The sequence below is a fragment of the Salminus brasiliensis genome, chromosome 1 (assembly GCF_030463535.1).
Source record: "Salminus brasiliensis chromosome 1, fSalBra1.hap2, whole genome shotgun sequence".
NCBI classification, from domain to species: domain Eukaryota; kingdom Metazoa; phylum Chordata; class Actinopteri; order Characiformes; family Bryconidae; genus Salminus; species Salminus brasiliensis.
In genome coordinates this window covers 71887962-71914269 of record NC_132878.1, presented here as the reverse complement: position 1 = coordinate 71914269, position 26308 = coordinate 71887962, and the positions used below count along the sequence as shown (strand labels likewise).

General features: G+C 38.9%; 2 protein-coding genes across 4 annotated transcripts in view; both read left to right on the top strand.

The window, feature by feature from the left end:
* rttn (rotatin) overlaps positions 1–17648 on the top strand; it is a 66812-nt gene extending 49164 nt beyond the window's left edge. For both annotated transcript variants that reach the window (XM_072688577.1, XM_072688570.1), the window contains exons 39-49: positions 1307–1444; positions 2552–2742; positions 3312–3417; positions 4354–4451; positions 6389–6466; positions 7333–7459; positions 14142–14341; positions 16069–16345; positions 16708–16811; positions 17191–17260; positions 17402–17648. In XM_072688577.1, coding sequence (XP_072544678.1) covers positions 1307–1444; positions 2552–2742; positions 3312–3417; positions 4354–4451; positions 6389–6466; positions 7333–7459; positions 14142–14341; positions 16069–16345; positions 16708–16811; positions 17191–17260; positions 17402–17484 — 1472 coding nt within the window. In that variant the 3' untranslated portion in view covers positions 17485–17648. The remainder of the gene's footprint in view (positions 1–1306; positions 1445–2551; positions 2743–3311; positions 3418–4353; positions 4452–6388; positions 6467–7332; positions 7460–14141; positions 14342–16068; positions 16346–16707; positions 16812–17190; positions 17261–17401) is intronic.
* A 963-nt stretch (positions 17649–18611) lies between these two features.
* cd226 (CD226 molecule) lies at positions 18612–26308 on the top strand. 2 transcript variants are annotated; one of them, XM_072657366.1, is made up of 7 exons: positions 18612–18703; positions 19637–19963; positions 20274–20639; positions 21260–21362; positions 22690–22747; positions 24632–25023; positions 26058–26308. In XM_072657366.1, the coding sequence occupies exons 1-6, from the start codon at positions 18637–18639 to the stop codon at positions 24758–24760; spliced, it is 1050 nt and encodes a 349-aa protein (XP_072513467.1). In that variant the 5' UTR covers positions 18612–18636; the 3' UTR covers positions 24761–25023; positions 26058–26308. The 2 variants fall into 2 exon arrangements, with proteins under 2 accessions (XP_072513467.1, XP_072513476.1); XM_072657375.1 differs by lacking the exon at positions 24632–25023.

The following is a 26308-nucleotide window of genomic DNA, read 5'->3' as shown; positions in this document are numbered from 1 at the left end:
TCGATCAGGGGCTTCACGCAAGATCTCAGCCTGTAGGGTCAAAATGATCACAAGAACGGTGAGCAAAATTCCCAGAACCACACAGGGGGACCTAGTGAATGACCTGCAGAAAGCTGGGACCAACGTTACAAAGGCTACCGTCAGTAACACACTACGCCGCCAGGGACTCAGATCTTGCAGTGCCAGACGTGTTCCCCTGCTTAAGCCAGTACATATCCGGGCGCGTCTGAAGTTTGCTAGAGAGCATTTGGATGTTCCGGAAGAGTATTGGGAGAATGTCTTATGGTCAGATGAAACCAGTAGAACTGTTTGGTACAAACACAACTCGTTGTGTTTGAAGGAGAGTGAATGCTGAGTTGCATCCAAAGAACACCATACCAACTGTGAAGCATGGGGGTGGCAACATCATGCTTTGGGGCTGTTTCTCTGCAAAGGGACTAGGACGACTGGTCCGTGTACTTAAAAGAATGAATGGGGCCATGTATTGTGAGATTTTGAGTGCAAACCATTAGCAAGGGCATTGAAGACGAAACGTGGCTGGGTCTTTCAGCATGACAATGATCCCAAGCACACTGCCAGGGCAACAAAGGAGTGGCTTCGTAAGAAGCATTTCAAGGTCCTGGAGTGGCCTAGCCAGTCTCCAGATCTCAACCCCATAGAAAACTTTTGGAGGGAGTTGAAAGTCCGTGTTTCCCGCCGACAGCCCCAAAACATCACTGCTCTAGAGGAGATCTGCATGGAGGAATGGGCCAACATACCAGCAACGGTGTGTGCCAACCTTGTGAAGACTTACAGAAAACGTTTGACCTCTGTCATTGCCAACAAAGGATATATAACAAAGTATTAAGATGAATTTTTGTTATTGACCAAATACTTATTTTCCACCATTATTTGCAAATATTTTTTTAAAAATCAGACAATCTATACCAATCTATACCCATCCATATGTATTCATACATTCATACTCATGCCATCAGTGGGTATGGATGGGTATACATATGGATGTATGATTTGGTTATGAAAAGGGTATGAGTATGGGTATTCAAAATGATATGCCATCTCTACAAAAATGTTTATATTCAGTTCTCCTAAATGGTGTTCAAAGTGTGAAGAGGTCCATAATATTAGGGCTCTATTTTACTTTTACTTTACTTTTAACCTTTATTAAAAGAAAGTGTACTTGAACGTCATTGGTTGCGTTACTAAAGGAAAACATTCTGTTTGCAAATTGAATAGATTTGTTTCCTCTTATTCGCCAGCTAAAAAAATAATTTTCTGTGCCTATGTGTGTTTTGCCTGTCCTCAGATGTGTGTACACAGGATGCACTACTGCACACCTGGGCAGATGTGTTGATGCTGCTGGCGATTCTGCTGCTCCGCAGCCCCGCTGCAGTCTACCCATCTGCCTGTGTCGCTCTAGGGAAACGCTGGAACGGCTTCTCAGGTAAGATCCGCCTGGGATAACACGCTTCACACGTTTCCAGGGGCGAAGGAAGGGGAGGCGGGAGACAAAGAGAGGCAGAGGAGATGAAAGAGGAGAATGAAGGAGGGATGAACAGAACCGAAGTGGCGCAAAGAGGGAGGATGTGACAAAAGCTGGAGAGAAACACTCAGTACTGTTTATAAGTTTAGAATATTCAGAATGAAGTTCTAATAGTATCAATATTCAGAATGAGGCTCTAGAAACATTAAAATCCAGAATGAAGCTCAAATAACATTAATATCCTGATTTCAGCAAGTAAGAGAAAGGAAAAATGAGAGGCGGAGAGCGAGTGAGAGAGAGAAAGAAAGTGGGGCAGAGAGAGAGAGCGTGAGAAAAAGTGAGAGTGAGAAAGCAGGGCAGAGAGCGAGAAAGCGAGTCCAAGAGAGAGAGAAAGAGAGAAAGCAAGGCCGAGAAAGAGAAAGGGAGAAAGCGGAGCCGAGAAAGATAAAGAGAGAAAGGGAGAAAGCGAAGCAGAGCTAGAGAGAGAGAAAATAGGGGGTGGGGAGAGAAAATCTCGGCTCATTATTTCTATCTGGATGTGTTTGTGTCCCTGTAGTGTATGACGGACTAGGCCAGTGTGCGTGTGTGAGTTGTTTTAAAGTGATGGATGTGTTGGGTGTTGGTGGAGCAGGTGGGTGGGCTGCAGTCTGAGTCGCCTGCAGGTATGTGGGAGCCAGCGAGTTTACACAGTTTGTTGTTTGTCCTCGGATGAGACTTTCTCTTGATGTGAAGTTCGGCGTTCTGGTGCTTCATTGTGACATTTGAAAAACGAAGGAAGCATGACACTTCAGGGGGCAAAATATAGAAAGTATGAAAATCCAGTATGGCAAAAAAACATCTGCACAACACTCGTCCAAAAGGCTCAGTATACTGGACCTTAGGTTTCATATTCATATTTCTAGATAACAGTGAGTTAGAAACCGCATAATCAGGTATCACAACTCCATAGTTTTAGACAAATGTTTGACAATTTAGGCATGCAGTTGGCACCAAGCTGACTGGGGGAATACAAGTCTTCATTACCTGTTACCTGTTACTTTTGTTTGTTCTTCTTCTTCTTCTCTTTAGAAACTGTCCGCATGTGTGTAGGGCTATGGGGGTCTGAGCCTTCGCTCTACACGACCTGCCTCCACTTCCTGTGTGTGCTGTTTACCCAGGAAGCAAAGAAAAGAGGACAATGTGTTGAATTGTCCAGAAATGCTCTATCTGCAGTGCTGCATGGAGAACCAGCTGAGCAACTGTGTGAAATGCTGCTGGAGGTAAAACTCACACATGTTCTTCTGCAAAGCACCAGCTTCTTCAGGCTGTTTCATCCAAAAATCAATGTAGAAACATCAAAAGAAGCAATAACATTTATTTAATAGACAACAAGCTACACTCTAAGCCAGTGAGTTAGCAAAAGACAGCATAGTGTTGCAGAACTGCTCTTTGAATCTGTGATGGTATCTGAAACCTTTTCAGATACTGTTTTCCACTAACCAACGCTTTGACCAGGCAAAGGGCTATTTTTACAATTCAGATAATTATTTAAGTTGTCAGAGATCTACGTGAAACCACTGCCTTTACTCAATAACCCCAATAACTCAATAACCCTTTTTAAAGAGTGTATATCATAAAAAAATCTGTAAATGAGATCAGTATGTAGAACAATGTAATTAATTAATAAGTAACTTGGTAAAGGAACTCTAAATAATAAAGGATGATCTTAGCTTATCTTCTCTCTTAAATAATGTGAAGATTCTTTAAACCTGTTTAAGGTTCTGCACACCCACATGTCTCTTCTTCTAGTCAGCAGCATAACTTTTTGGTTTTATTCTGTTTTATGCAGAGATATGAGAAGACCCAGTTTCGGGATCCTCTGAAGAAGATCACTGTCAAAGCCCTGATGGCTCTGCTGGCCTGCAGCCCCAGTGCACAAAGCTACGCCTGCAAAGGTGGGGAATCATCTGCCTTCGGCTTCACTGTATAACAGCATTAATAGACACCAGAACATGCCTTTCAGAGCAAGACAGAATAAACAGAAACATTTTAAAAGAGAGTTCAACTGAAAGTTAGACTTTGGTAGACTTTGATTTGAACCCAATAATGTCCAAAGCTGAAAGTAAATTAGTAAATTTGATCTTTAAGCTAAATCTGAAGAAAGAAATTTACTTATTAATTTAAATTTAGTCTTTTGGTCCCATAGGCTACCGATCTTTGGCAAAACAGACATTTAAGCGAAAGGGTCTCACATGGAAACTGTTTGATGATCATCCATGGTATATCTAACTTTAGACCAATCATCTGTACCATATCATCTACATTTAGTTGGTAGAGATAAATTGGTTAATGTTTAACCTTAAAAGGTAATAGTTAATACAGATTTATGTAAATCATTTGAAAATCTTGTGACTTGCACAAAAAATCTTGCACAAATATCACTGGATTTATATGTGGATCATATTCTCATTGTCCACTTTATCAGAAACACCTACCATACAGATGCGCTTTGTAGGTGTACAGTTACAGACTGTCACTCATCTCTCTGCACAGTTCATCAACGTAATTCATCACCATAGGACAACCGCTGACCAGATGTTATTGGGGTGGTGGTCCGTTCTCAGCACAGCAGTGACACGTGGCATGGTAGTGTGTTTGTATCTCTGGTATGAAGGAGTGAGGCCCAGCAGTGTTGCTTGGGTTTGCAAATGTCAGTGTCACTGCTAGGCTGAGAGCAGCTCTGTGGTCAGAAAATGAGCAGTAATGAGCAAATGGGTTGGCAAACAAGAACTGTGTTTCAACAGATCAGCTGTTTCAGTGAAGTGATGCTTATCAGAACTGCACAACATTGACAACCCTGTAAATGACTCATTGTTTGTGTCTTTCTCCAGCTGGTTTTATTGACAGCTGTGTGGAACAGATGAAGCAGGTCTACTCACTGCTTCAGTTGGAGACGCTAAAACCAGGAAAATCTATACCCAGGAAGAAGGTATGAGATGCTCTAATAACAAAGCTTTGTAGAAGTTGAGAACATCTGTAAAATGAGTCTAGAACTTGAGTTAGATGGAGCACTGTGCACTGTATAGCGTAACGTTTGTGGACACCTGCTCATCCAGTGTTTCTTCTAAAATCAAAGGCTTTAACATGGTTTGTCCCCCTTTGCAAGAGCAACAACCCCTACTTGTCTTAGAAAGCTTTACATAGATGGCATGCAGCCCCATGAGAGCATTAATAAGGTCAAGTGCTGAAGTTGGATGATTCACTTTGCCATCCAAAGGTATTGGATGAAGCTCTATCACTCTTAAGAACACAGTTCTACTGTTCTGCCGCCCAGTAATGGGTTTGGGGGGCTTTATCACTGCTCCATCCCCCCTTTAACATTGGGCATAGAGACCTGCTCCAGAGCATCGCATTCTAAATGCCAGAGCGTTTCAGTAGACAAACTTTTAGACATATGGTGTAACAGGACAAAGAATGAACAGAGAAAGACCAGAGAAGTTGGCCGAACAATTACATTTTGGAAGAATTCAATAGGTTCTGATATAGGTTTCTTCATGGGCAGCTGACAAGAAGTCTGACAGGTAGTTAAAGAGGTGTTAAAATATGTCCTCTTTTTTCCTCTCGATTTGTCACTTCAAATGGTGTGATTTCACATGTGGGTTGTCATAAGTTACCACACTTTCACAAATACTGTGTGTAGCACACACTGAAAGTTTTCAGGTTCAATTACAAAATATCAGTCTACCCAGAAATTCTACTTTATTATAGTATTTGTTCTGTTATGCTTTAGAAGTTTGACCTCAAAGTACTTAGTACTTGCTTATATGTAGACCTGTACATGAACCATGTATTAGGTTTTCTGAAGGAGAATGTCACACAGTGACAATGTCAGAATGTCTGAGATTTGCTAAAAGGTAAAAATCTTAACAATAAAATATATTTTGCTGTGTCAGCATATTCTTTCATATTCCTACTCCATCAAACATGACAAAACTCCTTATTGCTTAACAGTAGCAGCTTTTGCACCAAAACCAAATGTTGCAGTCTAAGACAGATAGCAGCTCTATGTCAAATTATATGTTATTCTACAAATAATTGAGACAATTAAATATTAGCTAACTGCCCTGCCCTGTAGAATTGAAGTAGATGGGTCTATATGGTCCATAAACAGGACAACTATAATTATCAGTATGCAAGGGTTAAATCTGTGGCTTAAATCATTCCTCCGAACTCTTCTTTGTATTTTCTTACCAAAACTGTTTTATATCCCTTTTCTTGTAACTGTAGCTTCTTCTTTTCAGTTAGAGCTTCTGTTTACGTTTTCAGTACAGCTAATTTATTGACTGTGTGCCATCTTAGTTCTCCATATGCAGATCATTTTAGAGAACTACCTGGTCCAGTAAACTAAACTTTACCATCCAGTAATAATTGGAATAGTAAAGTAAATGTCCAGTGAGGAGATTAAACAGCTGTTTATAGAAGTTCAAGTAGAATTAGGTTACTTAGTTAGTGATATTGCTCATGAACACAACTGATGAAATGTTGGGTGAAATGCAGCGTCCATGGAATTTTCAATATCTGCAAATAAAGCAGTGTAATTTATAAGCAGCATGATTTATACTGTAATGAACACTTACCTTTAATGTGAGGAGACTCATTTCTGACCATTTTAAATTAGAAAATTGCCAATTAGTTATCTGAATTTACATTTCTCTAAAATTATCATCATCATCACTGATCGAGTACTTATCCTACTCCACTTTCTATGCATGTAGACGTTGTTATAAATATAAATGTAGCGAATGCTGTTGTTTCTGATCCTGAAAATCTGTTGTGGTATAATTTCATTTTCTGGCCCATATCACTTGCCACTAATCTCCCTGAATTATTCTGTATTTCTTTGGCTTTCTGTGTGTTTGTAAACAGGAGGAGAACAGCTTGAAGGAACTTCGGATGGTCCTTGAGGTGTTAAGGAACTGCCTGTACCAAAATAAAGAATGCAAAGTATGAAACTCTATATCAAACTCAATATTTTACCTTTAAAAACACTCTCTGGTCATGGCCTTTGTGTGCTCTGGGCTGCTGTGAGGCTCATGTAGTCTTCTGTATCTTAACTTAGTATAGGAGTTGTTTACCAAAGTCCAAGAAGTTGTTTACCAAGGTTAATATATTATTACATTAAATACATATATACATTTAGCAGTTATGTATCATTTCATTTTTAAACCACTGGGGCAGTGGTGCCTCAGCAGTTAGAGCACCGGGCTATTGATGACAGGGTTGTGGGTTTGATACCCGGACTCAGCAAGCTGCCGCTGTTGTGCCTTTGAGCAAGGGCCTTCACCCTCTCAGCTCCCCAGGTGCCGCAGAAACGGGTGCCCACTGCTCTGGGCACTTGTGCTCATTAATGATAACAAGAAATGTCCTAAAAAAAAAAGACAGAAAGAGGTATACTTGTTGAATGTGTTTACTGGTGGGAGTTACGGTGCATGCATGCTCACACTGCACAGAGTAAATCAGTGCTTTCATATTTTTACTGCTGTATAAAAGATGGACAAGGCTTTTGTTCTTGTTGGATGCACTGTTTTTGTTTTTGTTTTTTAGAACAAAACTTTTTAGATCACCTTAGTTACATGTGACATACATGCGACATCAGTGAGGTGTCACGACAGCAGTAGTAGTAGAAAGAATGTTCAACAGCAGAAATGCCATGTTCAACAGCAGAAATCATGGCCTGTACCCAATCAGAAACACACTGGTTTTAATTCATAATTTATCACTTTGCAAAAGGCCACCGGGTGATTTTTTTTAAATGCATGATTTGTAGAGCTTTGGGATTTATGTTGTTTAAATTGCTCCTGTTTTCTTAGGACGTAGCGACGGATCTGAGGCTAGCCGCCGCTCTGTTGGCTCTATGGCCATGGCTCCTGCTGCACGACCTGTTAATGATTGCTGCCCTGGAACTGCTTTGTGCATACACAGCCAACTGCAGCACAGGTGAGAAACCGAAACTGGGGGAAAAAGAAGGGCAGAGAAAAAAACAAAAAAAAGGGGGGGGGGTCTCAAAACTGAAGTGATTGATCTAACATAATACCAGAAGTGTGGAGGGTATCTGAAACCTTCTGTGAGCGTGTTGTTTCCTCAGTGAAATCGCAACTGCAGTGACAATGTCTTTACAAAAACTGGCTTGAGTAAAAGAAAAAATAGATAAGAGGAAAAAAAAACTACTTGAGTTCTGAGTAACTTCTATAACGGCAGTGGAACTTCTCAGTCCATCCAGCGCCTATCAGCACAGGAACTGACGTGTGTTAGACTCTGTTTTTCTGTTTCTGGATCTTTGTGGTGTAAAATAAAACAGCTCCAATTTGCAATCCAGGAGCTGAACCAATTTAACAGAATGAGATTAAACCAAGAAGAGAAATTAGGAACTAAAAACTGAACTGAGAAGAAAGTAGTATGCTTCCCTCACTGACATACTGGAATAGAAGTAATTAGTTATGGTGAAAAATAGAAAACAGGTTATATGTTTTTGACTGGAGCAGCAAAGGAAGGTTTATCCACCGCCAGTCCAAACACACAGAAGCTCACCAGATTCTACTGATCTACTAATCACTTGATATGACAAAGGAACTAAACCAAAAAAACAGAAGTGCTTTAAAGTGTTCAATTCACTGATTTCTGAGACTCTATGAAAAACCTGCAAACCAAGAATTATTCACTTCCTGTTTGGCTAGCAGACCTCAAAATGAGCCCCACTTTGCCAGTATTCATTGTCTCTGTTGGGGTTCAAAAAACATAGCCAAAACCAAGCTGATTGATTAGTTATATCCCAGCATTCTAAACCTAGAAGACCCCTTTGGACGTGTTATGGTCACAGTGCTACAGTATTTGAGTAGGATTTGATATTTAAGGCTAAGAGTTGAGAAAGTGTAAACATATACTGATAGCCATATCAGTCAGTCAAGTGCCAAAGCATACAATTAAAACTTAAAATAGAAATGAAGTCAAAATAAAATGAAGATGTTTATTGTTATTATGATAAATATCATCACAATATATCACAGCACATTTTTCTGAACATATTGGGGATGTTCTCAGCATTTCTAGATTGCTTACTAGCGAGCATAACCAGTCCTGTAGAAATGGATTTATTCAGTGTGAAATGTTGAATCAAAGATCAGTTGCATGTTAAGTGTTTGATGGTGCTTTTAAATGTGCTGTCACTGGTTAGTCTTTGAAAATTCTAGCTTGCAATGGTTAAAAATAAATGTTGTGACAGGTTGTGCATCATGGAAACTGCAGTAATATGTTTGGGTTATTGAAATTGTAAGCCAACATCTGTCATAACATTTTCATATCAGAACATGGGAGGAACAGAGCAGAGTCAGGGCATCATTCAGAAGCTGAGCAGTGCTGGGGTCCCTGATTGCTGGAGGGGTGGAGAATGAGTGTGTGAAAGACAGTGGTGATAATGTAGATGTAGGAGGTGTATATCTGCTTCTACTGTAACCCTACTGAGTCACAGCTTAGTACTGTAGAGCTATTGTTTGTACTGATGACATATTTGATACAGAGGGGTGACGCAAGCTTTCAGGCTACAATAGGGGCAGTGTCCGTGTCTGGGGGTGTCTGTCTGTGTGTGAGTTCTGTAGGGCTTCTGTTTAATTGGCTGACCTGAAGCAGTGAGTTTATATACAGTCATTTTCCATACCATATGTCAGTCATGCCCTGATATTTGTGGAGCACACTGCAGAAACATTTTACATTAGGGAAGGTTTTGGCTTTTAAAACAAAAAAACAGCAGTTTTTTTTTTTCAAATAAAATACAATTTTAAAAACTAAAACTTTTTGGACGCCTACTAAACAAGGCTGAACAGCAGTTTGTAAAATATCATGCTGCTTCTCCCCTTCCTCCTTTGCTTGTGACATTAGTGATTTGTAACAAAACTCCATTTACAAAAAAATATATAAATGTGGAAGAACCTAATAGTAAAGTTCATGGTAACTGCAGTGGATTTAATGATCTTTCTAGGATCTTCTCAAACATATTCAACCTTCTGATATGCTTACCCACTCAAAAGCTCATTCTGATCCATTTGGCTTGAGCCTTATGGTGAACATCACAGCTGCAGTTGGATTAAAAGTTAGGAGGAATCACGTGAGAAGGAATTCAGAACTGTAATACACAAATCAGTCTCCAGACTTTTACAATGGACAATTCCTGGCACAGACAATCAGATTAAACAGAGATGCAGATTGAGGAGAGATCATTCTGTCAAGATTTAAAATTGCAGTTTATGTGAAGCACTGGGGCTTCATGCACATTTGGATGCTGGATGAATTTGACCAAACAGCACTTCATTTATTATTATTTTTTTTTTTATTAGGATCTGTGCTGAGCATTGATTAGTAGTAGCGGTTGTACAAGTGACTATTTGTTTCTGTTTGAGTCAGTCAATCAGTCAAAGTGCATGGTAAAAGGTGGTGGTGCATGTATTTGTCAGTACAGTGAAATGTGTCTCCTGCATTTGACCCATTTGTGGTAGTAAACACACACTAGTAAACTAGGGGGGGTGAACACACCCACACCCAGAGCGGTGGGCAGCCAACTCCACGCCCGGGGAGCAGAGAGGGTGAAGGGCCTTGCTTAAGGCATAACAATGCTGACACCTTGCACTGTGGCATTTGTAAATAAGACAAAAACTAAGTTTATAAAATGTACAAAGATTCTCACATTTTCATTTTTTTAAGATGTTAAAGTCAGTAAATCGTACCATAAATCTGTTACATGGAGAGGATTTGTTCACTTATTTACACCGCAAACATCAACACAACAGTAGAAAATGGTGCACGTGTTTGCATACAACTGTATATAAGAAGCTTGTTTGACTTTGCCCAAGAAACATCTGCATGCTTTCATAGCTGAGATTGCAAAGGCCATTGTGTGTGTGAATAAGTGTGTGAGCTAATGGAACACTGCGCTAAAACAGGATGCGGCTTCACACCTGTACTGCTGCTGCTCTTCACCAGAACAGTGAAATGCTGTTCTTTCTTTCTTTCTTTCTTTCTTTCTTTCTTTCTTTTTCTTTCTCCCTTTTTTTTTTGTTCAGCAGCGTGTGGGTGGAGTGCAGAGTGATTTTTATCTTCGTGCTGTGCCACAGTGTTGGGCTGTCAGTAACGGCACTTCTTTAAGACGTTAACACCAGCAGGAACTGCTAAAAGCTGAGCGTGTGATGTTATTTAGTTTGGCCCTCGGGCTGAACAACGTCACCTCCACCACAAAACCCATATTTATTCTTTCAGATTAGTTACTAATATTGTTATATTTAGAAGAAAGGATGCACATCCTTTAGTTTCCCACCCACTGCCTGTCATGGTGTTGATCGTTATTGTCAGTTTTCCCTCTGCTAAGAGGTTTTGTGGTAATGAAATCCTCAGTGAAGCGTTCTCAGCTGTATATGTGGCGAGCAGTTTGGCATCTAAGGGTACAACAACTAATTGACTTGGTCTAATAAATTCAATGAGCAATTTAGGTGGCAACTAATTTTATAGTCGATTAGTTGGTGAGGTCATCACATGTGTTTCTTGTGCTATTTGGATGAACGTTTAACTTTAAACAAAGTTTAACCATAAAAGTGTGAAATACAGTTTTACTGCTGCTGTTACAAATTTCAGTAATAATTCCTTCAATCAGGACCCAGAGCTGTATACTTACACATCCTTGGTTTTAAAATTTGACATTCATCTTTATTGGAAGTTAGCAAATGCATATAACAACTTCAAACTAAATGTAAAAGCTTTTAGCTACATTCAGTTATTTGGTAACTGAATGAATCATATGTCAAATAATAAATTAATTGTTTCAGTAATCAATGGAATATTCTCAGTAAAAGAAGTGACACTTGTTTATGGACACTTAATTAATTCCAATTTCTTGGGGGCATTAATTTTTAATTCCGGGTATATATTGAATTTTCAGCTTGGTGAATCCCTTGATTCACTTTCTGACTTTGGAAGATTCAGGATGTAACATTTCAAGAGTTCATATTTATAAAAAAATAAGGAAATAAAAGTTGCAATATTTTGAATATTTTCCTCATCATTAATGTTCTGCATATTTTTTCGAGCTCTAAGAAGTGAGTTGTGTTGTATGGGGAAAAAAACTCAATCGAAAGTCCAGTTTGGTTTGGGAATAAAAGTACGAAAATGATATGTAATTAAGAAATTCATACACTACATAACTATACTTTAATGTCATCACTTTAAACCAGGGCTACCCAAGTTGACTCATGTGGACGTTTGATTTTCCCCACTCCTGTTTGGCTGTAATATGAAGCTTTAGGCTGCACAGAATGTTGTAATCTTTGTTTGCAATTTTTTTCCTTGCTATTATTATTATTATTATTATTATTATATAGACTGCACAATTCACATCCTTCAGGTTTTTCTACCCACTACCGTTCATAATGTTGATCATTATCATGATCTTCCCTCTTCCTGTGCACCTACTCAGTAGTTTCATCAGAACTTATTTTTTCTCACAGTGATATAATCAGGCTTTTATAATAATCTGAGCTGCATGTACGTCACACACAGCAAAGCGGCTGTCATGGAAGATTTCTGTTTCTGTATTTATAGTGCGTGCGGGGGTGTGCACTTATGATGCCATCGGTTTTATTATCCAGTTTCCAAACTTCATACACACACACACACACACACCTGATAAACTGACAGGTTTTAGATCAGTATATAAACTGTTCTCCTCTGAATAGACAATTTGACCAGATCCTGACATTCTGTATTAATCACTGAGCAGTTTGTTTTGGGTCATTGTAATGAAATGTCCACACAGTGTTCATATTTAGATAGAAATATTAATTTGATAGTTCTGACCATACAGTCTCACTGGTTGAGACGTGTTCTATTCATGCTGTTCTTTCTGATGACAGCAAGGACTTTCACTGTATCAGCGGTGTCGTTCTGCTGAACACTGTTGCTAGGCAATGACCTGGTTTGATGCTGAAGAAAACCAGCGAACCTGCCGGCTGTACAAGAAGTGTGGTTCATACTGTGACTCTGCTACTTGGCTACTTGGGGAGCTGTAGTCTGGCAGCGTCAATTGCCAGTATTTAAATGCAAATATATAGTTGATGTTGTAAGTGTAGTCATATCCTCTACCTAGATACACTTCAGCCCATCTTAATGCACAATTACTGTTTATATCGTCACAGTCTTAACTTTGGATGGAAGTCAATGTAAAATAAAAGTTTACAGAATTTCTATTGGTCCGTTCATCCAGAATTATTTACACAGTGCACCGAGCAGCTACAGGGTTCAAACCATGGAAAAAATAATGGACAAAAATAGAGATACAGGTTTGCTAAAAACAAGATATGGCATGTAGCAATTCACATTTTAGATGACACTGGTGTGATCATAAGATTATGTACTCATGCAATATTGATCATAATTGTGATGGTCTCTGGACTGTTCTGTTTCTGCTTGGGGCAGAATAAGTGTATAACATACACTATATGCCCACATGTCTGGGGATACCCCTTCTATAAATGCACTCAGCTACTGTAGGTTGCACCCATTGCTGACACGATGTGTGAATGCACACACACCACTTGTTATACACACCACATTCTATAGAGAAGTACTGCCAATAGAACAGAATAGAAACATGAGCCCATTGACACTGTGCCTAATGTAGGGCATGGGCTAGAGGGGCATAAACGACCCCAGCGTTGAACTGTGGAGCAGTCTCTTGGAGCCATTTCTAAACAACTGCAGATTCCAAGATCATCAGTTCAACAGTTACTTTTAAGTTTGGGGAAATGTAGCCTCTTTGCCAGGGTCTGGAAGAAGATCCAAACTGTCCCCCTCAGCTCAGAGGAAACTGGTTAGGACATCAGCATCATTCTCTGCAGTCAAGCAGGTTGTACATTGCCATGGACCGAGAGGCTACCATCCTCCAAAAGCTAGACTATGTGTGCAGCTGACCACATGGACAAACAGTAGGCTTCTGGAGGAAAGCTTATGTCTCAGATGAGACAAAGATTGAGTTGTTTGGCCATAATGACAATTATTCAATCCCAAGAACACTCTACTTGCTGTTAAGCATGGTGGTGGGAGCACCATGCTCTGGGGCTGTTTTGCTGCCAGTGGAACTGGTACTTTGCACAAAGTGAATGAAGAATAATAATGATGACCTCAGAATTCTTCAGCATAACCTCAAGCCATCAGCTAAAACCTGGACACAGTTGGGTGTTCCAACAGAACTCCAAACACACATCAAAGATGGTTGATGAATGTTAAAGCTAACTTTACCACATCAATCACAACTCTGTGGACAGTGCTTAAAAGTCATGTCAATGCCAGCAGAGCAACACATTTTACTGAATTCTAGCAATTCTGGCTGATGGTGATAGCTACCAAAAAAATCAGGTCAAGGTGCAACTTCAGGTTTAGTTAACCTAATATTAGATGTGCCAAAAGTATATATTTACATTTATATATGCATTTATATGCATAATTTTGTAAAGTTCTTGTTTATTTCTATTAAAGATATTCAAATAAATTATTAAAAGCTCAATATTTCCATGTTATATAAACACAGTATGCAAAAATTTGGACACCTGTTTAATTGACATATTTTGCTTTCTCTCTCTCTCAGCGTGCAGGGCAGTGTGTGGTAGTGGCTGTAGTTCAGGTCACGCTCCTTTACCCAGAGTTCCTGTGACCAACTCCCTGATGCATGGGGTGATGAAGCTGGCAGCTCAGGTTCCCCCCGACAACAGCCACATTCACAGCCTGGCCTTCTCTCTGCTGACCAATGTTACCATCTCCAGAGACTGCAGGGGTCTGCTGCAGAAGGTACAGAACAGATAAACATTCTAGATCCCATTAAAACAACAAATAATCAAATTTCCTCAGTCATGACAATCAACATTGATAAAGTTAGGTAACAGGCTGCTAGAAAAAAGTCTGGATCGTGCCCATGTGTATTGGAGAGTCATACAGTGTCAGAAACCGCATAAGCAAGTCTATTAAAAATGTATTTACCTACATTAGCTCAAGTGCACAGCTAAAGAAGCAAACTTGTCTTGACTGGTTTGGATGTTTTCCCCTCAGTCCCTCCAGAGCCCTGCTTGGCTAAATGCTCTACAGTGGCTGCCGCATGGCGGGTTGCCACATCTTTACTTGCTTCGGTTTAAAGGGTGGATTAGCTGTTGTGAGATTTTGATGCAAATCAGTTTGCACCTTCCAAAGCACGCAGAAGACTGCTGTTAGCATTAGCTCAGATGCTATTCCATCCATCATGCGGATTAGGTTCTGTCTTCTGAACTAAATGGTTGTACATGGGATTGTTTCTCTTTCTATAGGTTTCTGTATAGGTGAATAAACAGTGAGGTGCTAACTTGGTCTCCACTAGATCTGTAAGAATGCACTAAATTGTATGTTGTCTAAATGTTTGTATGGTTACATGGAAGTGTTTGGGCACCCCTGGTCAAATGGCATGTTATTGTAAGTGTAAATATGACATTGACAGAGACACACCTCTGTTACAGAAGAACACACTGCTTAACTTTTGTAGAGGGAGGGGGGTGTAATTGTAAGAAGGAATTAATAGAAAGGTACACTGTTAAACCTTTGGTGGTTCTTCAATGTGAAACTGTTAGAACCTCTTTTGAGGTGCTTTGAGGAACATTCTAGAAAAGGTATTTAGAAGAGAAAGGTTCCTAAAAGGTTCCTCAAAACACCATAAGAGGTTCCTTCACAGTTTAAAATTGAAGAACCCCTCTAGGTCCCTTAAGGAACTTCAACTTTTAACAGTGTGAAAGGAAAAAGTTGGGAGATCCCCACATCTGTTACTGCTTAAAATGTCTAAAAGTAGAATCATGTGCACCACAGCTACAGATGATTAGAATATTAGAGAGTACTTTGGAGTAGCTGGTCTTATTTAGTCTAGAATGTGGCAGAATGACTTGTCTTTAATGTTTCAGTTCAGCCATGGAACTCCTCTGCTGGTTCTCTTCACTGGCTTGCTAAAGCTGCTCATATCAGATTCAAAACACTATACGCTGGCCTACAAAGCCAGGAATGGATCAACCCCATCCGTTCTTGATGGCAATGATCAAAACTCAGATTCAAGTACGGCTTGGCCCGACCCACCATCTTTTAAGACGCATAGAAGACAAGCATCCAGGCTTTTTATGTCTGAGCATGTGGGACAAACGGCAGAGTCACTTGCAGTCTTGAAACACGGACTGAAAACCCATCTCTTTTAAGAGTACCTAAATCATTATCCTGCACTTGTTAACACTTACAATCGTAGTTCAGGTATCCACACTGACTGTTGGATTTGGCAGCATCTAGCTTGAGGTTTAGCTCTAGTTTGTGGTGTCTTTTGGCATTCTAGCCTACACAAACTAGTAAACAGCGAAGCACTTTTGTAGGTCGCTTTGGATAAGAGCATCTAATAAATGCCTTAAATGGGAATTTAAACCTTAGATATTTAGTTTGGCTTGCTCTTGATTGTAAAATATTAATATTAATAAACATTTTCTTTCTTTTTCTTTTTTTTTTTGTCACTCTTTTAGAGTAACTTCCTGCAGCATTTTCTGTCCGTTCCCATGCCTAGGCAGGGCAGTAAAGGCAGCGGTCCTGCGGTGGTCACTCTGTCTCAGTGGCTCCAGCTGCTTCTGAGCATCTCTTTCGGGGAGGACGGTCAGGTGATGATAGTGAAGCTACGTGGAGCTGTAGAGCTGCTGGTTGACTTGGCAAAGAGCATGCTGGGAGAAAGCACACCCACTGCCCTCCTCATCCTCCACAACATCTGCTTCTGCTCAGCCAACAAAGCCAGAGTGCTTGCATGTGGTAGGAGCTTCCAGAAAATAAAGGGCCGCAAAAAACGTTTAAATATATGTCTGAATGTTTGTAGTCACCCTTTCTAATGAATGCATTCAGCTACTTTAAATTACTTCTAATAAATATTGTGAGGATTTGAATGCAGTCACTTTGTAATGCCTAAGTCCTGACATTACATTACATTAACAATTCAGAAATTCCAGTCTGCACTTCATTTCTTGATAAATGGACCATTAGAAATCATCAAGATGATGTGGTACAAAACTTTAATTTAGCCTACATTGAAGTTTCCTCTTTCACCTCTAGTTGCTTTTTGTTTTCTAACGAAAGTAGTGAAATGTTCATGCTGATCTGTCTATATTTCCACTCAGACAAGGCGATAGGGCTGCTGGTGTCATGCCTGGATAGCAGCTCAGCAGAGATCCGTTCAGTAGGAGCCTCAGCTCTGTGGGCTCTGCTACACAACAACCAGAAGGTATCTGCCTCCATATCAGTGATAACACTGCAGATTATTCTACAACAGATGGGCCTGTTCTGTGTGTAAATCTCCTTTAATCCTTTAAAGTTAAATCCAGCTAACTTGTAGCTATACCCATTGGCCATTTTATCAGAAATACCCACTGTACAGGTGCACTCTGTGAGTGTCAGTCCCACTTCTACCCCCATTCATCAGTGAAAAGAGATCAGCAGATATTATTGTGGTGGTGGTCTGTGTAAACAAAGGGAAGGTGGCAATTTTAGTAATAAAAAAAAGTTGGGCTTTTACCTAAAATTCCATAGAAATTGAAACATTGAGGCGCGCTATATAGTGCATATGTTTTATTCTATACTGCCTCTGATTTTCCTCATAAAAGGCAAAAGCGACTTTGAAGTGTCCTTCAATCAGGCTGAAAGTGGACGAGGCTCATGCACTGGCCAAGAAAGGTACTTTCTTTTATTCAATAGAGTAAACGTTTTATAAATACCCTATCCCTACAGAGGCTGTTTGGTTCCTCAGGTATGTTTGGCTGCATTCATTTGAGGTAATTGTGTTATTTATGCAAGTTTGTGTTCATTTATTAACAGATGCAGAGCAGAAGAAAACTGAGGGCATGAATGTGTATTTACTGAAATGCCTCGAACATCTCAGCAAACTTCTAAATACCTGAGTGCCTTAGACACCACCAGCGGCCTTTCAGGACGTTGTGTAAATCATTGAAGTTCTAATTTATTTTTTGTTCTTTGGGACATTATGTCTAGAGGTGAAAATGTGTTGAAATATTATTTAATCAGGCTTTGTATGTCTATATTTGAAAATAAAAGTTATGCTTTACTTTTTTTGATGTTGGTTGTTTTTGTTTTAGGTAACACTCTTATTAACATATTAAAAAGCCCCAAACAGTTCTTTACATGATGTTATGCCATAGAAAAACCCTTTAATGGAGGCTTTGCCCAAAGAACAGGGCATGAAAAAGATGTAGGTGTGAAGAACCTTTTCAAAGTTTGCATAATGTAACAGTTCTGTTTTTAATTTAAGACTTCTTAATTGAACAGATACATTATGTGGAGGATATATCAACCTTCTTCATGAAGATTCTTCATGTTCACAAGATGTATTTCTAAAGAATAATTTTTAGGAAGCCTATAGTGGCAGGTTTGATGGTTGGTTGATTGTCATAAAGGCTACATTTGTCTGTTTTGATCACATTACATCCCAGAAAGTGTTATAGAAATAATGCTAGATGCAATAATAATATACGTGACTTTGTAGGTTGAAATTATAGCTATAGGTATGTGTCTAATAGTCTAATAGTCTTCACTTCCTTCCGTAAAATGTTCCTGGATGCTTTTTTTATTCTGCAAAATGAGACTTTACACACAACAATAACCTTCAACTCATAATACGCATCTGCTCTTCTACTTACAGACACTGTTGTGTGAGGGGTTGAAAGTTTATGAGCTGCAGTTTCCCATCAGTACTTGTTTCAGTGCAACCACTGGAAAATTATGCAGTGTAGATGTACACATTCTGTGCAGCTGAGAACAGCTAGTCATGGGAATTGAACAGTTCTCTGACTGCTGTTTGTTTTCAGAGATAGGCTTCATTGAAATTTAGTTGGAGTGGCTGATAAACGGGTTTAGAAGTGGTCTGTGGCCTGGCACCCAGTGCAGTTGCAGGCTTTAGCTAGTGTAACGCCTCCTGGGTGAATGCCTTCTCTTACTGGCTGAAGAGCTGTTCTCAAGTGTTTGCAAACAGGAAGTTGTGCTGCGTGCCTCTTCAGCCCATCAATGCAGCATTCATTTTCACTCCGTGTAGGAAGATGGAGGCAGTACAAAAGGAATACTGGTACTTCTTGGTACTTGTGATTTTGCTTGCGTTTCTAAAAGGTACTGTGCTGCTGCTTTTATTTTCTAAATACAAAACATGATCTATAATGTACACGTTTGTTACATGGGCCAGGTTTGTTTATAACACAAGAAAAAAGTAAAATCCCATCATGTGTTATTTGTACCAGAAGATGCTTATGTTCTAAAGTTTAATAAGAAATGTTTTGATGCATGACCCAATGTCTTTTTACAGATTTAGATAAAGCAAATAGCCAAATAAACATTATTCTCAGGGGATTTCCACATGGACAGTATGTCTGATTTTCCTGTAATCTACTTTCAGTTTTCAGTGTTGTACGCATTCTGCGCTGTGTATGCTTATTATGTGTACAGGGTTGACTAGGGTCATCAGTGCTCTTTAGGTAATGAGGACAATTGATGGGATTCGCATTATTATTATTATTATTATTATTATTATTAGCTTATTAGACTTATTCTTGTGTGTCTGACTCCTCACATTCCCCTTATTATAAAATATTACTTTATAAATATATATGTACCATCGCAGTATATCTGGAATGAAATAATTGACAACAATAAATCCAGTTAAATCTCTCTTAAATTGCAAGCTTATTAATCTTGATGATCAAGATGGTCTTATGGCTTAATATTTAGTAACTCTTTACAGAGGTTAAAGAGCTGAAGTGTAACATTACTAAAGTGCTGACTATTGATTACCATTTCACTCCCCTTTTCTGATTTTTGATAGTTTTTCATATTTCAGGCAAATTCCCTTCTCTTCATAAATGATGTTTTAGAATGCACCTCTCCATGGGTTTACCCTATGCATTGTTCAGTCTATTATGAGTTGTTCAGTAATTAATATATATATATATATATATATATATATATATATATATATATATATATATATATATATATATATATATATATATGTGTGTGTGTGATTTGATAATTAAAATGCTGTTTTAGTGTCAGAGCAGCTGAGGGCTCCAATCAGTAAGGTCCGGCTGCAGGACGGAATGGTGCTGGACTGTTTATGCCCATGGACTGGAAACCTCAGCATGGTCTCCTGGACTAAACGGCCTGATAACAGCCCGCTGGCTATCTACCATCCTGAATACGGCGTGAACTATGCTGCGGCGTATGAGGGCCGGGTCGCATTCATCAAGACCACATCTATGGATGGCAGCATCATTATAACCAATGTAACAGAGGAGGACCTGGGCCTGTACAGCTGCTCCCTGCAGACGTTCCCCCAAGGATCATGGACCAAAGACACACTGGTGGAAAAACTAGGTACAGACAAAGTTTTTCTCTGTAGTCACAAAAATCACTACTGCCATTATGATGTTTTTATTTTATATCATCATTGTGGTTTGATATCTCAATTATTACTTGCTGTCAATTCTAGCAATTATTAGCAATTATAACCTAAGATGATCCTAATGAATCTACAAAATATTCAGCATCTGCTAATTATTATTTAATATCTGTTCTGAATGAAGTACCTACTATGAATTATTCAGTATCTATGATGAACTATTCAATATCTACTATGATTTAATCAATACAGTGCAAATGAGCTTTGTTTCTCTTTTTCCGACAGTAAGTTCGACCATCTCTGTCCGTTCTGACACACACCTGGTCATTCCAGAGGGCCACAACCTGACCATTTGGTGTACATATAACAACCAAGCTCTTGCTGGAGCTGTACGCGAGGTTAGTATAGAGAAGCTGTGGTCAGAGCAGGAGGGAAGCAGCCTGTTAGGTGTGTGTAAAGCACAGGAGGGCGGTGTGGAGGTCAGTGATTTCGGAGACAGGGTCAGGGTGAATTGCAGTGATGATCTGGAGATGAGCGCACAGCTGAACAGTGTGGTCGAGGAAGATGTGGGGCTATACCGCTGCAACTTCAGCACAGACACTGGCGTCCAGACCACCAGCATCATCCGGCTGACCACCATTCCCACTCAAGGTTGGAGCAGACATTTTGACACTTTGCACAACTTGAAGCTGAATGTTATCCAATAACTACATTTCCAGGGCACTTTTTAGAGACCCCTTCACTGTTGCTTTACCTTGCTGGTGTACAGTTAGGTGTACTGTAGCCCACTTGCAGATGCACAGCTTGTGTTATCTATTCTCTAACCCTTCATCAGGGGTCAGCTTTACCACAGAGACACTCTTGTCTGGGTTTTTTTGGATGGTGGACCCACTCTCCCTCTAGCAATGACACCTCTATGTCTGATATACTTGTCCCAGCACCACAGACACTACCATGAACAATACCATGTCATCAACAGCCCATTGCCCCTAGGGTGTCCGTGTCAGTGATGGTCCTATGGTGGTCTCTTTCCAAGTGATGATCAACAGTAGTGCGGTAGTGTTAGACATTTGGCAACAATCTGTAACTGTTCACTATTAAAGCGCATCTAAATAATATAAATAAACACTAATTGCAATACTACTATATGCAATGTGTAAAAGCATCTTCTCTGTAGAAGGTGTGACTCATTTACATGTAATTAATGCAGTGTGTCCAAACTTAAATTGTTAATTGTAAATGGTAAATATCTGTTGTTGCTTTTATTGTAGAACTCCGAATTCTTCAGGATGTGCTGTATCTGTACATTGGAGGAGGAGTCGCTGGTGCATTCGTACTGATGAGTGGAGTTCTCTTTCTGGCGTGGCTGAGCAGGTACGCTACACTACACTACACTACACTACAATGCTTGTTTGCTGTTTCTAATATTATAGAGCCGGTAGTTATTATGAAAAACATCATCCATCTAGAAATGTATTCCAGTAAAGTCATTATTCTACTACGCTGAGGAATTGATTTTTGGTTGATTGCAGGGCTGTGCAGTGTGTCATTTGTTTTAGTTATTACAGTATTGACTGTAAGACTGATTGAAGTACAATGAATTCAGCATCATCAGTCTTGTGATTCATAATGTGAGGTACATTATGAATCACGGAGCACAAACTTTAATTGAACTTTATTTTGTTGGTAAATAATCATACCAGTAATAGCATATTATAGCATGTTATTTTGATATACTTAAAACAAAATAATATATAATTAGTATAATAAATATACTAATATTTATAGGTATATGATCGTTTTTTAATAAAATTAAAGAAAAAATGTAAACTTTGCTGATAGCATTCCAATTGACAACATTTAAATTTGGGGCTAAGATTTAACGTGTGTGTGTGTGTGTGTGTGTGTGTGTGTGTGTGTGTGTGTGTGTGTGTGTGTGTGTGTGTGTGTGTGTGTGTGTGTTTATATATAGATGGATACAAACATAGATATATGTCACTATACATAGATAGAGAAAAAACAAATACAAATATGTATATTAAAATAAATATGTGTGTAAACATGTGTATAAAGTTTGGGCACCACAGTCAAATTACTTATAAAATCTACAGATCTACACCTCTATAAATCTACAGAGATCATGTTTCTGCACATTTTTAAATTCTAATACACAGTTGCTGTTCTATTACAGATTTTACAGTATTACAGGATTTAAAGTGTGGTATGCGGTGCGTACAAGAGTTGCAGTGTATTTGATATGTTATCTTTTATGTTTTTGCTCTGTGTTAAATTCAGCAAATACATGTCTAAATGAAAAATATATTTAGCATATTTTAATTTTTTTTATGACTTATTTACTCCTAGAACATCAATAACATGACATTTCGGCAGGGGTGCACCAACATTTGTACAAGAATAGGTGGGGTGCTTTCCTCACATCAAGCCCACAATTGTGAACCACAGCTCAGCAACTTCAGTTAGCTTTGCACTGAGCGTGCACCTAACTGTAGCTCCCCCCATCAGCATTTCAAAGTTATAGCCATAATCAGACGTGGGCGGAGCTGTAAGCAGACATGCTCTCGGTCTCTGAAGTTCACCTTCTATACACTCTCTAATGCTGCTCCTGTGATTCTCCGAGTGATGAAGTGCACTTTAATATCTCTGGTTTAGAATTAACTCCCACTCTTAACTGTTTTCACAGGAGGAGAAGGAGGAGGAGGGAGGAGTACAGGATCCAGCTGCACCCCGCCAAGCGACGGGTAAATATGCTAAATCAGTTCAGCTCCACTGAGCACGACCTTAAAGCATGCCTGCTTAGGGACAAACCACTGTAGCCACTGTTGAAAGCACAGGGCCATAACTGTCAGCATTACAAAGGTTGCATACATAGGATTTAGACACGTACACACACACACACACACACACACACAATGACCATCACAAAGAATGTGTCAGATGTTCATATCCCATACACTGTTTTTTTTAAAGGCTGTGTAGGATCTTCCTGTTTTTTTTTTATTGGTGGAGAACCACAAACAATGACATGATCGTCCAACAAGTCAATGCAACAGATTTAATCCTGTGTCTGGGACTGTGTTGCGAAATGTGTGTAAAAGAAAAAAAACGACCTCTTTAGGAGGTGTGTGGGAAGCAGTTCATTTAGATAAGTGACTTTTAGCATGTGGGCTGCACCCCCCCGGTGGGCCATGATGGTACTGCTAGGGGTCATTTGGCTGGCTTGAATGTATATAAATAAAACAATTCCTTATAGCCATTCTACTGATGTTATACAGCTAGTCGACACAGTTCCAGTCAAAAGCTTGGACCTCCCTCCTTGTGTGTATGTTTTTAGAATCTTAAAGACACTATACATGAAACCTTTAGCTCTTTAACACCCTGTGTGAAACATACTCCCGCCACGTCTTTCACTCTCAAATCATGGCTGCAGTGTTTAAAAGGAATATGGGGCTGAATGATCAGGGAGGTCAGTCAGACTGCATTATAAGATATTAAACACACTATAAAAATTAAACACACTTTTAAAAATGTAGCTAAAGACAAAATATATCAGAAATATATAATAATGTTAGAAATATGGGTCGTTTCTGCTTTGAAGGACATTTCTTATTTTGAAAATGTTTCAAAAAAAGTTTCATATTTTGTTATTTCTGTTACTACATTGAATGATGTATTAAATTATTAGAAAAACCTACTGGGGTTAATCTCAGCATGTTGTACATGTTTATCTGTCAACCCTGTTATGTACCTGGTCATATAGTATGGCTACACAATTGTAACACATTTTTAAAAATGTATAATTTTTTTTTATAAAGGTTCAGAAGTGTGCAAAACATAAAATTGCAATTTTTTGCAATCATAACAGGGTTGAGAGGATGTTAAGAAAGTTTTAAATTATATTTTTCCACTATTTATGTATTTAAATATAAGTTGTTATCTTGAGTCAAATAGAAAGAAATAGCTATTAGTTTAGTTATTATGCTTAATTAAGCCCGGGGATGTGCCATTTCATTGCATTTGCAACTTTTAAAAGCATTTTTTATATTTATTATATACATATAGAAATTGATTTTGCAGCTGGTTTTATGTATTTGTAAACCATGTGTATTGTATTCATTAAAATGTCAGTGGCACATAGATTGTCCTCAAGTGCTGATAGCTATGATAAATGGCCTCAGATAATGTGCTAATCCTCTGCATTGTACTATTTTGCGTACACATAAGGAATCTCATCTTTGGGTTGGTGTATCCAAGCATTTTACTGGTCCTTTTGGAGCCACTGGGGATGCATGCAGTATGCCACTGAGAGAATGTCTCTTGTCCATTATCATCAATCACAGACCACAGAAAATATCATCCCTCTCCCATTTTGCTTTTTTTTATATCTAAAACATGACATTTCCATCAGGATTAAGATAATCAGCGCAATGTTGAGAAATGGTAAAATGGTCTTTTAACAGCGAGCACAGGTGCCCTCCCATTGCCGGTTAATGGTAACTCACTCACTTTCTAACAAATGAAGCCCATCTCTGCAGTCCTGGCTGGCACTACATTTGTTTGCAGATGCTGACATTTTCATTTCTGACTAATATAACCAGCCATCATCTTTTTTCTTTCTCCTATAGCAACATAACGCTTATGAACAAGGAGCTGTGTATGACAGAATGAAAAAGGAGACAAGGCACCAGAGTAAGAATAGTCCAGTATACGTCAACCTGCAAACTGTAAGAGCATACAAGAAAAGACAAAGATGACGCCTCTGTGTTGGAGTTCTGTTGAACTCTTTTGATTGGCATTGCAGCTGCTGGTAACATTTGCTCTGGTTTGCATAGAAAACACACACTTGGGTCAACTGTGGACCAAATGTTCCTACTGCTGACCAGAGCTAGCACATTGAAACACACAGCACTTTGGAAGACTGGAACTCATGCTGTACATCTTTCATCATCATCATCAACATCATCAACATCATCATCACTGTCACCACCACTACACTAATATTAATAACACTCTAAATGTAGGTATTGTGATATAAACTGAGGTGTGTGTTACAGTCTCTCATTAGGGTTGAATATTAATAACAGTCTAAATGTAGGTATTGTGATATAAACTGAGGTGTGAGTTACAGTCTCTCATTAGGGTTGAATATTAGTAACAGTCTAAATGTAGGTATTGTGATATAAACTGAGGTGTGAGTTACAGTCTCTCATTAGGGTTGAATATTAGTAACAGTCTAAATGTAGGTATTGTGATATATACTGAGGTGTGTGTTACAGTCTCTCATTAGGGTTGAATATTAGTAACAGTCTAAATGTAGGTATTGTGATATAAACTGAGGTGTGAGTTACAGTCTCTCATTAGGGTTGAATATTAATAACACTCTAAATGTAGGTATTGTGATATAAACTGAGGTGTGAGTTACAGTCTCTCATTAGGGTTGAATATTAATAACACTCTAAATGTAGGTATTGTGATATATACTGAGGTGTGTGTTACAGTCTCATTAGGGTTGAATATTAATAACAGTCTAAATGTAGGTATTGTGATATAAACTGAGGTGTGTGTTACAGTCTCTCATTAGGGTTGAATATTAATATCACTCTAAATGTAGGTATTGTGATATAAACTGAGGTGTGTGTTACAGTCTCTCATTAGGGTTGAATATTAATAACACTCTAAATGTATGTATTGTGATATAAACTGAGGTGTGAGTTACAGTCTCTCGTTAGGGTTGAATATTAATAACACTCTAAATGTAGGTATTGTGATATAAACTGAGGTGTGAGTTACAGTCTCTCATTAGGGTTTAATTTGATACCAGCATTCTTTAAAGCTACTTCTTCATTAAAGTAACTATGAAAAACACATTTGTGGGTGGAGCCTGGGGTGAGTTGCATAAACCAGAAGAAGCTAAGACTGTAAGATAACTCTTCAGCTTAGTGAACAATAAAAATGGGATCATTTGAGCATCTTAGCGTGTCAGTGGTGAATGGATGAGTTGAGAAACACTGCAGTTGGGTTTAAGCTGCTGTGCTTACTTTCTGCAAACAGAACTGGAGAAACACAGACTGAAGCACGATGGCCACAGTGAGGAGAGGACACAACGCTGACCATTTTTCTGGCTTACTGGAACATTGGTGTAAGATATACACTGTGGTCATGTGTTTTAGTTTTTAAATCTGAAGAAAATCATCAATGACTTTATAAGTATTGTGAATTGTCTGGTAAGATGGAGAACGCTATTCGTGGTACAAGATGATCAAGTTTTGACATTTATAAATAAAGTCATTGTTACCTCAGAA

Excerpts from the sequence above, each read along its gene's own strand:
- cd226 (XM_072657366.1), top strand. The coding sequence starts at position 18,637 with ATGGAGGCAGTACAAAAGGAATACTGGTACTTCTTGGTACTTGTGATT. Across the intron at positions 21,363-22,689 it reads TTTCTGGCGTGGCTGAGCAG|GAGGAGAAGGAGGAGGAGGG; the intron begins GTACGCTACACT and ends CTGTTTTCACAG. Across the intron at positions 22,748-24,631 it reads TGCACCCCGCCAAGCGACGG|CAACATAACGCTTATGAACA; the intron begins GTAAATATGCTA and ends TTTCTCCTATAG.